At 38.9% G+C, this 13,130-nt stretch overlaps 1 protein-coding gene across 1 annotated transcript; it reads right to left on the bottom strand.

Annotated features, from left to right (window-relative positions):
* Positions 1-948: 948 nt before the first annotated feature.
* Positions 949-9,855, bottom strand: LOC131954765 (uncharacterized). Its single transcript, XM_059318513.1, has 13 exons — positions 9,766-9,855; positions 8,654-8,814; positions 7,163-7,319; positions 6,216-6,441; positions 5,619-5,692; positions 5,014-5,154; positions 4,460-4,565; positions 4,046-4,194; positions 3,733-3,834; positions 3,092-3,155; positions 2,343-2,443; positions 1,231-1,359; positions 949-966 (listed from the first exon to the last, which is right to left on the bottom strand). Exons 1-13 carry the CDS (start codon positions 9,853-9,855, stop codon positions 949-951), a joined length of 1,518 nt encoding a protein of 505 aa, XP_059174496.1.
* Between the last annotated feature and the right edge of the window lie 3,275 nt (positions 9,856-13,130).

The following is a 13,130-nucleotide window of genomic DNA, read 5'->3' on the forward strand; positions in this document are numbered from 1 at the left end:
AAAAATTGCAAGATATATAAAATAAATATCTTTTTACCAGTTCAATGTTAAATGTATTTGAAGTACATAATGACGATCCCGACAAGGGAGAGGTGAGTGACACCATGACGTAAACATGCAAGCTATAGAGAAAGCAATGCTACACCCAGCTGGCTTAACAACCGACTATAGACGAACATCATTAGCATTAAATGTGAACACTCAAAAGCTTTTATCGGGGATGGGGGGGGGGGTGACTGACACCAACTGCAACATTTACAGAGAAAGAAAAAGAGGGGGGGGGGGGTGACACCATGAGGTCACGTACTCGAGTCCTGGTTATGAAGTCGAGTTTTCCGGGATAGCAGTCGTGCGATGGGCCATAAGACCACCCTGTCCTATAAGACACTAGTGTTCAAAAGTTAACACAGGTGGGTAGATCAAACATAGAACCAGGTGAACTACTTTAACACAGGTGGGTAGATCAAACATAAAACAAGATGAGCTACCTTAACACAGGTGTGAAGATCAAACATAGAACCAGGTGAACTACCTTGTTAACACAGATAGATCAAACATAGAACCAGGTGAACTACCTAAACACAGGTGGGTAGATCAAACATAGAACAAGATGAGCTACCTTAACACAGGTGAGAAGATCAAACATAGAACCAGGTGAACTACCTTAACAAAGGTGGGTAGATCAAAAATAGAACCAGGTGAACTACCTTAACAAAGGTGGGTAGATCAAAAATAGAACCAGGTGAACTACCTTAACAAAGGTGGGTAGATCAAAAATAGAACCAGGTGAACTACCTTAACAAAGGTGGGTAGATCAAAAATAGAACCAGGTGAACTACCTTGTCATCACAGATAAATCAAACATAGAACTAGGTGAGCTACCTTAACACAGATAGATCAAACATAGAACCAGGTGAACTACCTAAACACAGGTGGGTAGATCAAACATTAAACAAGATAAGCTACCTTAAAACAGGTGAGAAGATCAAACATAGAACCAGGTGAACTACCTAAACACAGGTGGGTAGATCAAACATAGAACCAGGTGAACTACCTTAACAGAGGTGGGTAGATCAAAAATAGCACCAGGTGAACTACCTTGTCATCACAGATAAATCAAACATAGAACTAGGTGAACTACCTTAACAGAGGTGGGTAGATCAAACAGAACCAGGTGAACTACCTTTTCAACACAGGTGGGTAGATCAAACATAGAACCAGGTGAACTACCTTAACAGAGGTGGGTAGATCAAACAGAACCAGGTGAACTACCTTTTCAACACAGGTGAGAAGATCAAACACAGAACCATGTGAGCTACCTAAACACAGGTAGATCAAACATAGAACCATGTGAGCTACCTTAACACAGATAGATCAAACATTTAACCAGGTGAGCTACCTTAACACAGGTGAGAAGATCAAATTTTAGAACCAGGTGAACTACCTTAACACAGGAGAGAAGATCAAACATAGAACCAGGTGAACTACCTTACACAGGTGGGTAGATCAAACATTTAACCAGGTGAGCTACCTTACACAGGTGGGTCAAACAGTTAACCAGGTGAGCTACCAAAACACAGATAGATCAAACATTTAACCAGGTGAGCTACCTAAACACAGATAGATCAAACATTTAACCAGGTGAGCTACCTAAACACAGATAGATCAAACATTTAACCAGGTGAGCTACCTAAACATAGGTAGATCAAACAGTTAACCAGGTGAGCTACCAAAACACAGATAGATCAAACATTTAACCAGGTGAGCTACCTAAACACAGATAGATCAAACATTTAACCAGGTGAGCTACCTAAACACAGGTAGATCAAACATTTAACCAGGTGAGCTACCTAAACACAGGTAGATCAAACAGTTAACCAGGTGAGCTACCAAAACACAGATAGATCAAACATTTAACCAGGTGAGCTACCTAAACACAGATAGATCAAACATTTAACCAGGTGAGCTACCTAAACACAGATAGATCAAACATTTAACCAGGTGAGCTACCTAAACACAGATAGATCAAACATTTAACCAGGTGATCTACCTTGTCAACACAGATAGATCAAACATTTAACCAGGTGATCTACCTTGTCAACACAGATAGATCAAACATTTAACCAGGTGATCTACCTTGTCAACACAGATAGATCAAACATTTAACCAGGTGATCTACCTAAACACAGATAGATCAAACATTTAACCAGGTGATCTACCTAAACACAGATAGATCAAACATTTAACCAGGTGATCTACCTTGTCAACACAGATAGATCAAACATTTAACCAGGTGATCTACCTAAACACAGATAGATCAAACATAGAACAATGTGAACTACCTTGTACAACAAGTTGACAGCCAGCTGACGTCTGTATGTTGCAGACGACAAGATCGGATCCTCGCTGGGCTCTAGCTCTGAGAACATGATCTGGAGAGTTTCTGTTGGGTGGGGGGTGGAGATTGAAAACATTATCTGGAGAGTTTCTGTTGGGTGGGGGGGGGAGAGATTTAAAAAAACTGTAGTTTCTGCTAGGTGGGTGTGGGTGGAAAACATGATCTGTAGCATCGTGGGGTAAGGGGGTGTTAAAAACACGATCTGTAGTTTCTAATAAGGTAGGGGGTGGATTGAATCCATGATCTGTAATTTGTATTGGTTGGGGGGGGGGGGGGGGGATTGAAGTTATTAATTGGAGTTTGTATTGGGTTTGGGGGGATTGAAATCATGATCTGTAATTTATGCGAGTGGATGAGATTGAACTCTTGTATTAAGCGTAAGAAAGTTACTTGATGAACACCGTCGGGACAGTACAATTCAGTATCACTGTATCAGGACTAGGGTCAGGTTTAGGGCGAGATGGAAGTTATCGACACGACAAAATACATGCCAGCACTCGCTGAGCTCAACTCAAACCATGACTATAAACGTATAAACTTAAGCCTGTTGGTCGATTGAGGAGTGCAACGTACAGAGTTATTTCAGACGACAGTTGGGTGGGTTGCTGTAAAGTTTTCAAAGTATTTCCTTTACTGGGGAAGTAAGGTGTTGAATAATTATTTTTTTTTTAAACTTGTAATATGCAGACCCACCGTTAATGACGTCATCGGATAAGGTTTTGTTTTGAATAAATTCTTCCGCCTTGACAGCGTGGATCTGGGGAGAAATATAAAGCTGGGTGTAGACGACGTTAAGATGGTGTCTGGGAAAGGCGTGCAGGCGTTGAAGTTCTGTTGCGCCTTCAGTCTCTCGACTGTATGTGGGTTCTTGGAACCCCCAAGTTTTTCTCACTACCTTTTCGTAACACCATGCAAACATTCCCATCGCCAGCACCTGATTCCCTTTCCATTATTGGGTAAAAAAAAAACCAGTAAAGTATGAAGATATCCTTCCAGACCTGATGGTCAGTATGACTTGTGAACAAGAGTTCACCTGTTTCCTTGACCTCGGTATTTTAAGGAATACTGTGGTCAGTTTTATGCAGTCGCTTTTACTTTCCCTACCGTGAGTCAGGTACCCAATAGAGCTGGGTAGACTCAATGACATCCTACAGTATGGAGCCCGACTACTTTTGGCACCATTGAAAACTATTTCATTTTTAATTAGGCGAAAGTTTTTTTTATCATATTTCCTATACCCGTTTTTTTTAAGTTTCGCATTATTAACAGTTATGAACACATTGAAGCCATCAACTTTACTAGTACCAATAGACAACAAATAGTCAAGTGCTTACCGTATGGGCATTAATTCCACCAATCACAAAATTCGGCTGTCCAATTATCTTTCTGTTGTCTATGGTGATTTTAAATGCAGCGTTGATGTAAGCGTGGGCATTCTGGTGGGTGTCAAAATTACATCTTACAACTTTCATATATAAAACACTGGTAAAGCTGCAACTACGATCTACGATACTGAGAAATGTATAAACACGGTAGCATAGAGAGATGACTTGGGCTCATTTAAGTTTATTTACAAGGAGTTCATTTCTACATAAATGTTCCTCCGTCTAGACATGAATATGTAAGAATAATGACGTATGAGAATACCTGCCATCTAGGAGTGATCTTAAAGGATCTGTAATGATCTTTTATATCCCAGGAGGTGATCTGTATAGATGAGATGATCTTTCCCTTCATGTCAACTTTGCGTAAAAAATCCAAAAGTGTGTGTTGAGTAATCTTGGAGGTTTTAGAATCTAGCGAAACAAATGTTAACATTTGAATTCAGGTTTAATTAACACATAAACGCTACGTAATTAATATAAAATATATCTTCATATAAATGAATAATATAATTAGTTAGAAAGTATAGACTTGATATTTTGACCTATGTTCTCATTCTATACCACAGTGCTGCCATTTTATTTTAATTTTAAAGATAGTAATGTAACACCCCTGTCGCAAACCCCCATCAAGTCACTAATACCTAAACTCAGAGTTTAAGCTAAACCCCAAACTCACCGAATACCTTGACCTTGGCGCCAAGGGCTTCCAAAATGGTGAACAAATCCGAAGGAAAATCTGGTCGATAATATTTGATCATTAAGTTTCCCGCTAGGCAGCCAGCCTAAAGGCAACAAGAAATATGTGGTCATCAGGTTATGTGTATGATTAATAGAGCAGTGTTTCTTTCAGACATTTTGCTCCGGGGAAAGGAGATCACTTAAAACTACCCTGGGGGAGGGGGCGCTTAAATTTCAGGGGGGGGGGGGGTGGGGGTGATACATACACTGGTTAAAGTATATATGTATACGTCCTTCGGTTGAGGGGGGGGGGCGGAAGCAGTGCCTCTCCTAAGAGATGCCTGAAAGAAACTCTGCACTAGAGGCAACAATCAGTGTGTGACCATCGCTTGATCACTAGAACACGTACATGCAAACAGGAAATATCTGTCCACTAAACATCTGACCACTAAAAAGAACAGGAAATACCTGTCCACTAAACATTTGACCACTAGAGACAACAAAGACAAGATGACCACCCAGCAAAACACTGACCAGACTTACGTTTCTCACCAAGACGCTGGCGAAGACCTTAAGATGCCTGAGGATGCCGGAGCAGTAATGGTACCCTGGTTTCTGCTCCAGCAGCCGTAGTCTTTCTCTCCACACGGTGAAGGTCGTGCCCCCACCAAAGGTGACGCTGGAGTCGGTTTCCTGTTGGTGAGGGTTGTGTACACATTTGGTTAAAGGTTTGCTGGATTAGGATTAAGGTTAAGGTTTGCTGGATTAGGATTAATAGCTAAGTAAGTATTTCATAAAAATAGGTTTAGTGTAAGAATTGATTTATTATGCTTCACGACATCCCTCAGTACGAATTCAATAAGATATTGTGTTTTTAGTATGATGTGTGGCTCGATGTTTGATCTTTAAAATGTAGATTTAGAATACAGAGTTTTACCATTTAAAGAAAGGTAGATTAACTAACATATACTTACCTAGTAGAGAAGGGTAGATTACCTAACACAGACTTAACTGGTACTGAAAGGTAGATTACCTAACACAGACTTACTTACTAGAGAAAGGTAGATTACCTAACACAGACTTACTTACTAGAGAAAGGTAGATTACCTAACACAGACTTACTTACTAGAGAAAGGTAGATTACCTAACACACTCACCTTGTACAGGTAAAGTTCTCTGACTGCCCTCAGATCGATGTAAACTTGAAACGGATGTTTGAGAGTGAAGATGCCTGACAAGGATCATGACAATTTATATAACGTCATCAACTAACGAAACAAAAGTGTTTTAGCTACGGCCTTGCTGTCACCTACACTTCGGGAGGGGTTAAATAAGTAAAGTTTCCCTTCCAAACCTGACGGTCAATGTGGCAAGTGAAGTAGAGTTCACCTGTTTCTGGAACCTCAGCATATGAAGAGATAGTGTGGTCAGCACTATACCCAGCCACCTTTACTTTCCCTAAAGTGAGTTAAGTACCCATCAGAGTTGGGTGGACTCAGGGACGGTCTGCTGAATTTAAACCGGATTCGAGCTCGAGACTTACGGGTTAGCATTCCAGCATTCCAACACCCCCCCCCCCCTCCCCCTTCCACCGCCCTCCGGAGCAAGTCCACCGATCACCCAGGCAAAAATATACAAAACTTATATGGAAAATAAAATACTTTAACCAATGTCCGCCCCTCCCTCCCCCCGTAAATGTAAGTCGCCCCCCCCCCCTCACCTAAGAAAAAAAAATGTCTGAAAGAACCACTGACCTGCCGCCGTGTTGCCGAAGACCAGCCTGACCCTCTGAGTCTTATGTTGCTGCAGGATCTTGCCCAGCTCGACCAGGCTGACCGGACGGTACCACCGGCAGTGTTCCAGGTCTACAGCCAGACGTCTGGGGGTGCTGGCACAGACACGTGATGGCCCGGGGCAGTTCTTCTGACCAGCAGGTAGACAAGACTCTCCTGTTTTCGGACACAGCCTTCGATCCAAATCCTGTAGCAGATGTATTGAGACTTGATTTATTTAGACTGTGATATGTTTAGACTTGATATATTTAGACATTGATATGTTAAGACTGAAATGTTTAGATTTTGATGTCTTTAGACTTTTGATGTATTTAGACTTTTTATGTACTTAGACTATTTAGACTTTTGGTATACTTAGACTTTTGATTATTTAGACCTCTGATGTATTTAGAATTTTGATGTATTTAGAATTTTGATGTATTTAGAATTTTGAAGTATTTTGACTTTTTATGTATTTTGACTTTTTATACATTTAGACTTTTGATGTATTTAGACTTTTTATGTATTTAGACTTTTGATGTATTTAGACTAGATGTGTTTAGACGTCCGATGCGTTTGATCTTTATGATAAAGCAAAAATGTAAACATTCATTAAATGGCATTCACGCTGAACGTGAGTCGAATGCGATGACCCATCTGTTTCTGTTCCTGGCATGGTTACATTGTCATAGGAAATACCAATTTTTACATTTTTAGGTTAGGTCAAATTTGTTGCAAAATTCCAGATGTAGACAGATGGATTCAGTTAAATAAAATACTTGTAAAATGTGCGTCTTAAATTTTTGGTCGTTTCCTGAGCTTAAAAATGTGTCACTTGAAACTAGTTGTAACCATTTAAGACGGCAAAACAGATTGATCAATGGGGCTGTTGTTTTTATTGGTGGAGTTATATTAAAGCGTTCACTGACCTCAATGTCGACACACTTGGCTCCAGGAATAGTGGAGTCTGTAGCAAAAGACTTCATGGCGTCCAGGATTGACCTGTAGCCTGTACACCTGCACACGTGACCATCAAATGAGTCTTCTATCTCCTGCTGGCTCAGCTGGGGCTTCTGGTGGAGTAGTCTGGTTAGAAAATAGTTTCATTGGTTTTATTTTTATTTTAGTTTATGTTTTTTATATCAGTGAATAGTTTGGTTAGAAAATAGTTTCATTGGTTTTATTTTTATTGTAGTTTATGTTTTTTATATCAGTGAATAGTTTGGTTAGAAAATAGTTTCATTGGTTTTATTTCAGTTTAAATTTTATATCAATGAGTAGTCTGGTTAGAAAATAGTTTCATTGGTTTTATTTTTATTGTAGTTTATGTTTTTTATATCAGTGAATAGTTTGGTTAGAAAATAGTTTCATTGGTTTTATTTCAGTTTAAATTTTATATCAATGAGTAGTCTGGTTAGAAAATAGTTTCATTGGTTTTATTTTTATTGTAGTTTATGTTTTTTATATCAGTGAGTAGTCTGGTTAGAAAATAGTTTCATTGGTTTTATTTTTATTGTAGTTTATGTTTTTATATCAATGAGTAGTCTGGTTAGAAAATAGTTTCATTGGTTTTATTTCAGGTTAAATTTTATATCAATGAGTAGTCTGGTTAGAAAATAGTTTCATTGGTTTTATTTTTATTGTAGTTTATGTTTTTTATATCAATGAGTAGTCTGGTTAGAAAATAGTTTCATTGGTTTTATTTCAAAATAAATTTTATATCAATGAGTAGTCTGGTTAGAAAATAGTTTCATTGGTTTTATTTCAGTATAAATTTTATATCAATGAGTAGTCTGGTTAGAAAATAGTTTCATTGGTTTTATTTTTATTGTAGTTTATGTTTTTTATATCAATGAGTAGTCTGGTTAGAAAATAGTTTCATTGGTTTTATTTTTATTGTAGTTTATGTTTTTTATATCAATGAGTAGCCTGGTTAGAAAATAGTTTCATTGGTTTTATTTCAGGTTAAATTTTATATCAATGAGTAGTTTAGAGTAGACTGGTGATGGGGAGGATACACAGGTAATAGTGGGAGACAGGTGACAGGTAAATGCGAGAATGGTGGTAGGTACATAGGAGACAGGTGACAGGTACACGTGAGACAGGTGGCAGGTTTAGAGGAGCCAGGTGGCAGGTACAGGGGAGACATATGACCCCGGGCGCCGACCTTAGGGGGCGCCAATATGAGTTGGAAAAATAAGTTGAGGGGGGGGGGTGCAAATCGAAAGTTTGAGGGGGGTGCAAATCGAAATCTTGAGGGGGGGGGGGTGCAAATCGAAATCTTGAGGGGGGGGTGCAAATCGAAAGTTTGACGGGGGGGTGCAAATCGTTAAGTTTGTCCCCGGTAACGGTCGCTACGCCTCTGCCAAAGGTTAATACAAGACATTAACAAGAAGGTGCGTATTCACGTGTGTACTCACCCATACATGGACATGACAAAACCAGGAGTACAGTAGCCACACTGAGTACCGTTATGCTTGGCAATCCTCTCCTGGATTGGGTGGAATCCATCTTTTTGACTGCCTATACCTTCAACAGTGGTGATCTGCCAGCCGTCTACACTGTACAGGGGGCAGAGACACTGGCAGGGGAAGTAACTCAATAAATGAACCCATATAACGACAGAAGGTAACTCATTGAATAAATTTTATATGCCTGCAGGGAGATAACTCAATACATTATCTCATGCAACTACATAATACATTAAATAAAAATTAAAGACACGATGAAGATAATAATTTATAAACAAAATTTATATTAAAATTATAGCGACAAAATTTTTTGCCAATAAATTTAATTTATATTTAATAACAATGAGAAAAAGTTCATTAAATACAATTTAAAGACACTAGTATGATGATGTATCAAAACCTAAATATAATAGAATAACAACTGCTTTAATTATTGTTCTCTCTGGTACCATATGGAAAGAAAATAACTTTTTTATTTATTCAAAATATAATGAATTGCCTATCTCAGGGGTCGGCAACCTGCGGCTCGCGAGCCGCATGCGGCTCTTTTGATATCAAGATGCGGCTCTCCAGCTCCTTGATCAAATACTAATAATCTTAATAAAAAAATAAAATATTTGAAATTAAAAAAATGTTAGTGGCTCTTTAAAACCAGGGAAATATTGAAAATTGTAATTTTTGGCTCTTCCGCTTCAAAAGGTTGCCGACCCCTGGCTATCTTTATAAGCATTTCAGTAACTACTTAATTTAAATCACTTGAATATCATGACTGTCACCTAATTCATTCTATTTTTATAACTCCTTATTCTACACGTGACAGTAATTAGTTCTCTTATGAGTAAAATCAGTGTTTCTTCCACATTTTTTTCTCCTGGGGGGGGGGGGGGGGGGGGGCTTGAGATTTTTCGGGGAGGGGGCGACCAAAATTTCCGGTGGGGAGGGGGGGACACTGTTAAAAGTATATATTTTCTATATAAATTACTTTACGTTCGAGGGGCTGCCTCCCCTCCCCCCTCCTCAGAAGAGATATCTGGAAGAAACTCTGTGAAATGATGTAATACCGAGTTAATGCTCATGGTCTCTGCCTTATCTCCCCCTGGGGCGTAGGTCACGGTCACTGCACAACATCCACATCCGGCCTCCTTGCACATGATTTTCGTCCCCTTAAGTCCAGCAACATCTCTGATGTAATCGTTTAGTGATGTGGTGGGTGGATACTTATCATACACTGAAAGATATCATTTAGTGGTGTGGTGGGTGGATACTTATCATACACTGAAAGATATCATTTAGTGGTGTGGTGGGTGGATACTTATCATACACTGAAAGATATCATTTAGTGGTGTGGTGGGTGGATACTTATCATACACTGAAAGATATCATTTAGTGGTGTGGTGGGTGGATACTTATCATACACTGAAAGATATCATTTAGTGGTGTATTCCGTTGATATTTTTCATACATATAAAATACAAAAAAAAAGTTCAATGTTGTCCTATCAAATGTTCTTGCTTAAGTTCCATAAAGTTGCCAGATTTTTTAATCATTAATTTGAATATTTTAATTTTAAAAATCTGCCCAGCAATTTCGAAACTACTTTCACTTTCCTTAATATTTTGTTTCCTTAATATTTCCTGATAAATTGTAGTTGCCCTCTCTACTTTCAATGGAAACTGTGCTGTATTTTTTTTAAATGTGCAATTGTTAATCAAAGAATACGAAATACATGCCAATCGATATTTCCAAGCCGGCTTAGAATCATTTTTTCAGCTAATATCGAAATTAAACGTTTGCCAAAAAATGGGTTTTTTTTTAATTGCTGTGTTTATTTAGGCAGATTAAGTTAAAATCTCTGTTTCTTCAGATGAAACCCTCCATCATATTTTCTAAGCTTTTAAAATAAAATATTAGTTTTAAACAAAACTAGAATGATGGGCTAAGGGGTCAGCTGTTACAAGGTAATAACAATAAGCATAGGACTAAAGTTTGTTGTCACCACTTCATGTTACACCTGCTGACCTCTGACCTCAGCCATTTTATAAGCTTTTATTGAGGTCACGATGTCTATTTTATTTATTGGTTTGTTTGTTTGTTTGTTTGTTTGTTTGTGGGATGTGGTGAATCTTATACATTAATTTTAACCCACTTCTAATATAGCGATTTTATTTTAACTTTCCAGATACATTCATCTCCGGTGATAATGCAAGAATATCTATTTTTTTATCTCATTAAACATTAGGATTAGTTATTAAAAAATAATTTTTAAAAATTACTAAATCCAACAATAAAAGGAAAGATAACAAGATTATGTCAGCTGATCGTCCACGGTGAACAGTGTTTTTTTTTTTTACGGCTGATTAAATTTTTGCCAGAGCGTTGACCGTGGACAGAGAAGGGGCAGATAATTGTCTTCTATAGATTGCATGTTACTGAAAACAATGTGTAACTTTACAGTGCTTTAGTTATCTCAGTTTACCATCTGGAATAAACATGATTTTTTTACCCTGTACTGCTTTAAGAAATAACACTTTCAACATCAGTGTTTTAAATCTCTTGATCGTGATGATATTTTACTTCACAACTAGATGCACTGGCGTATTACAGAAAGAAAAAAAATAAGATTCAAGCAGATCTGTCATTCGGTGAATCGATTAAGCTGTAAATGTTGATTTGTTTTTGTTTTTTTTAAGAGAAAGGAATACAAGATCTTGGTGCAATAGCTCAGTGTATAACTGAGTGTATAACTAAGTGTATAAATCTAATTACATCAAAGTGTTTGTTTTTCTGGGGGTGGCTGAAATGGAAGTGGAAGGGGGGGGGGGGGGGTTAGATAATGGATGCGAGAGTTGATTAGTTAACGAGAAGAACTGGGAGATTTAGATCGATGGCTGTGTGGCCGTGAGGACATCTTGTACCTCATCCACCCCTGTCCCTGCCAGGATGTGGGTTGTGTGTGTACTCAGTGATGGGTGAACGTAAGGACCTGTGGTGTGGGAGGGGAGGGACTGTTGGGAGGGACTGGGGGAAGAGACTGGTGGGAGGGACTGGGGGTAGTGACTGAGGGAAGGGACTGGTGGGAGGGACTGGTGGGAGGGACTGGGGATAGGGACTGGTGGGATGGATTGGAGGGACTTGGGAGGGACTGGGGGATGGGACTGGTGGGAGAGACTAGGGGAAGGGACTGGTGGGAGGGACTGGTGGGAAGGACTGGGGATAGGGACTGGTGGGATGGATTGGAGGGACTTGTATGGATAGATGGTGGGATGGAATTGTGGGAGGTAGGGATTGGAAGTAACTGGTTGGAGGGACTTGTGTTGTGGGAGGGACTGGTCGGATTGATAGGAGAGATTGGTGGGAGGGATTGGTGGGAGGTAGGGATTGGAAGTAACTGGTAGGAGGGACTGGATTGGAGTGAGGGACTTGTAGGGATAGATGGTAAAGTTTGGCGGGATGGCATTGTAAGAGGGTCTGGTAGGAGGGACTGGTTGGCAATAATGTAGTTAATACGTAGTACTGATGGGAATTGTGGTACTGGTGGGATGAAGAGGGTAAAGGTTGAGAATTCGTCAAAATTTCAAGGTTTTTTAAAACAGCGAGAACAGTACCAAGGTTTGATCACCGCTGGTTTAATAGATCTGTTCGATCTGCTTTAAGAGACGTGTATCTGCTCTATAGGTTCCAGCATTGACACTTGAGTGACGTGTCTCGATAGACTGATGGCACCAACTGTTCTAGAGAACAGGCCGTGACCTCTCTGGTCAGGTGAGTGATGCCGGAAGGCGTTGAACCGGATCAATTAGGTGCTAATCACTCGAGGGTAACTAATGGCTTAACAGGATTGGTTACAAGAATACTACTACGAACATGCTTCTTCAATGTAATATACATTAAATGGGTTTTCCACCGATATACATAGATGTGTGTATATATATATATATATATATATATATATATATATATATATATATATATATATATATATATATATATATATATATATATATATATATGAATAGTTTTGGGTTTTGATACTAACAATTCAAATAAAACAATTACCTAATTGTTTTTCTCCGTTGATGGTGAATTCTATAATAGCTTGTGTCACTTGATTGCTAGTTTGAAAAACAGAATCTTCAATACACATCAACTAAAACATCAGCTGCAACATCAGCTAAAACAACGTCTTTAATTAACTCTCCCCCTCCCCCCCCCCCCCCCCCCCATCCCTCGGGTACTAACACACACAAAACATCAACACACAATAAAAAACAACTGGCAATGTGTTTAGTGTACCACAAGGCAGGGCAGTTTGTAACGACGTTGTAGTTTCTTTTGTTTTGTTTTTTTATTAACCTACGGGTATCGCGTATGTAAGTCTTCTAACATCCATGGTCTTTTAACAATATACCGTAACTATGACAACCAT

The sequence above is a fragment of the Physella acuta genome, unplaced genomic scaffold, assembly GCF_028476545.2.
Source record: "Physella acuta isolate Inbredline_101_S28 unplaced genomic scaffold, ASM2847654v3 ptg001028l, whole genome shotgun sequence".
Classification (NCBI taxonomy): Eukaryota; Metazoa; Mollusca; class Gastropoda; family Physidae; genus Physella; species Physella acuta.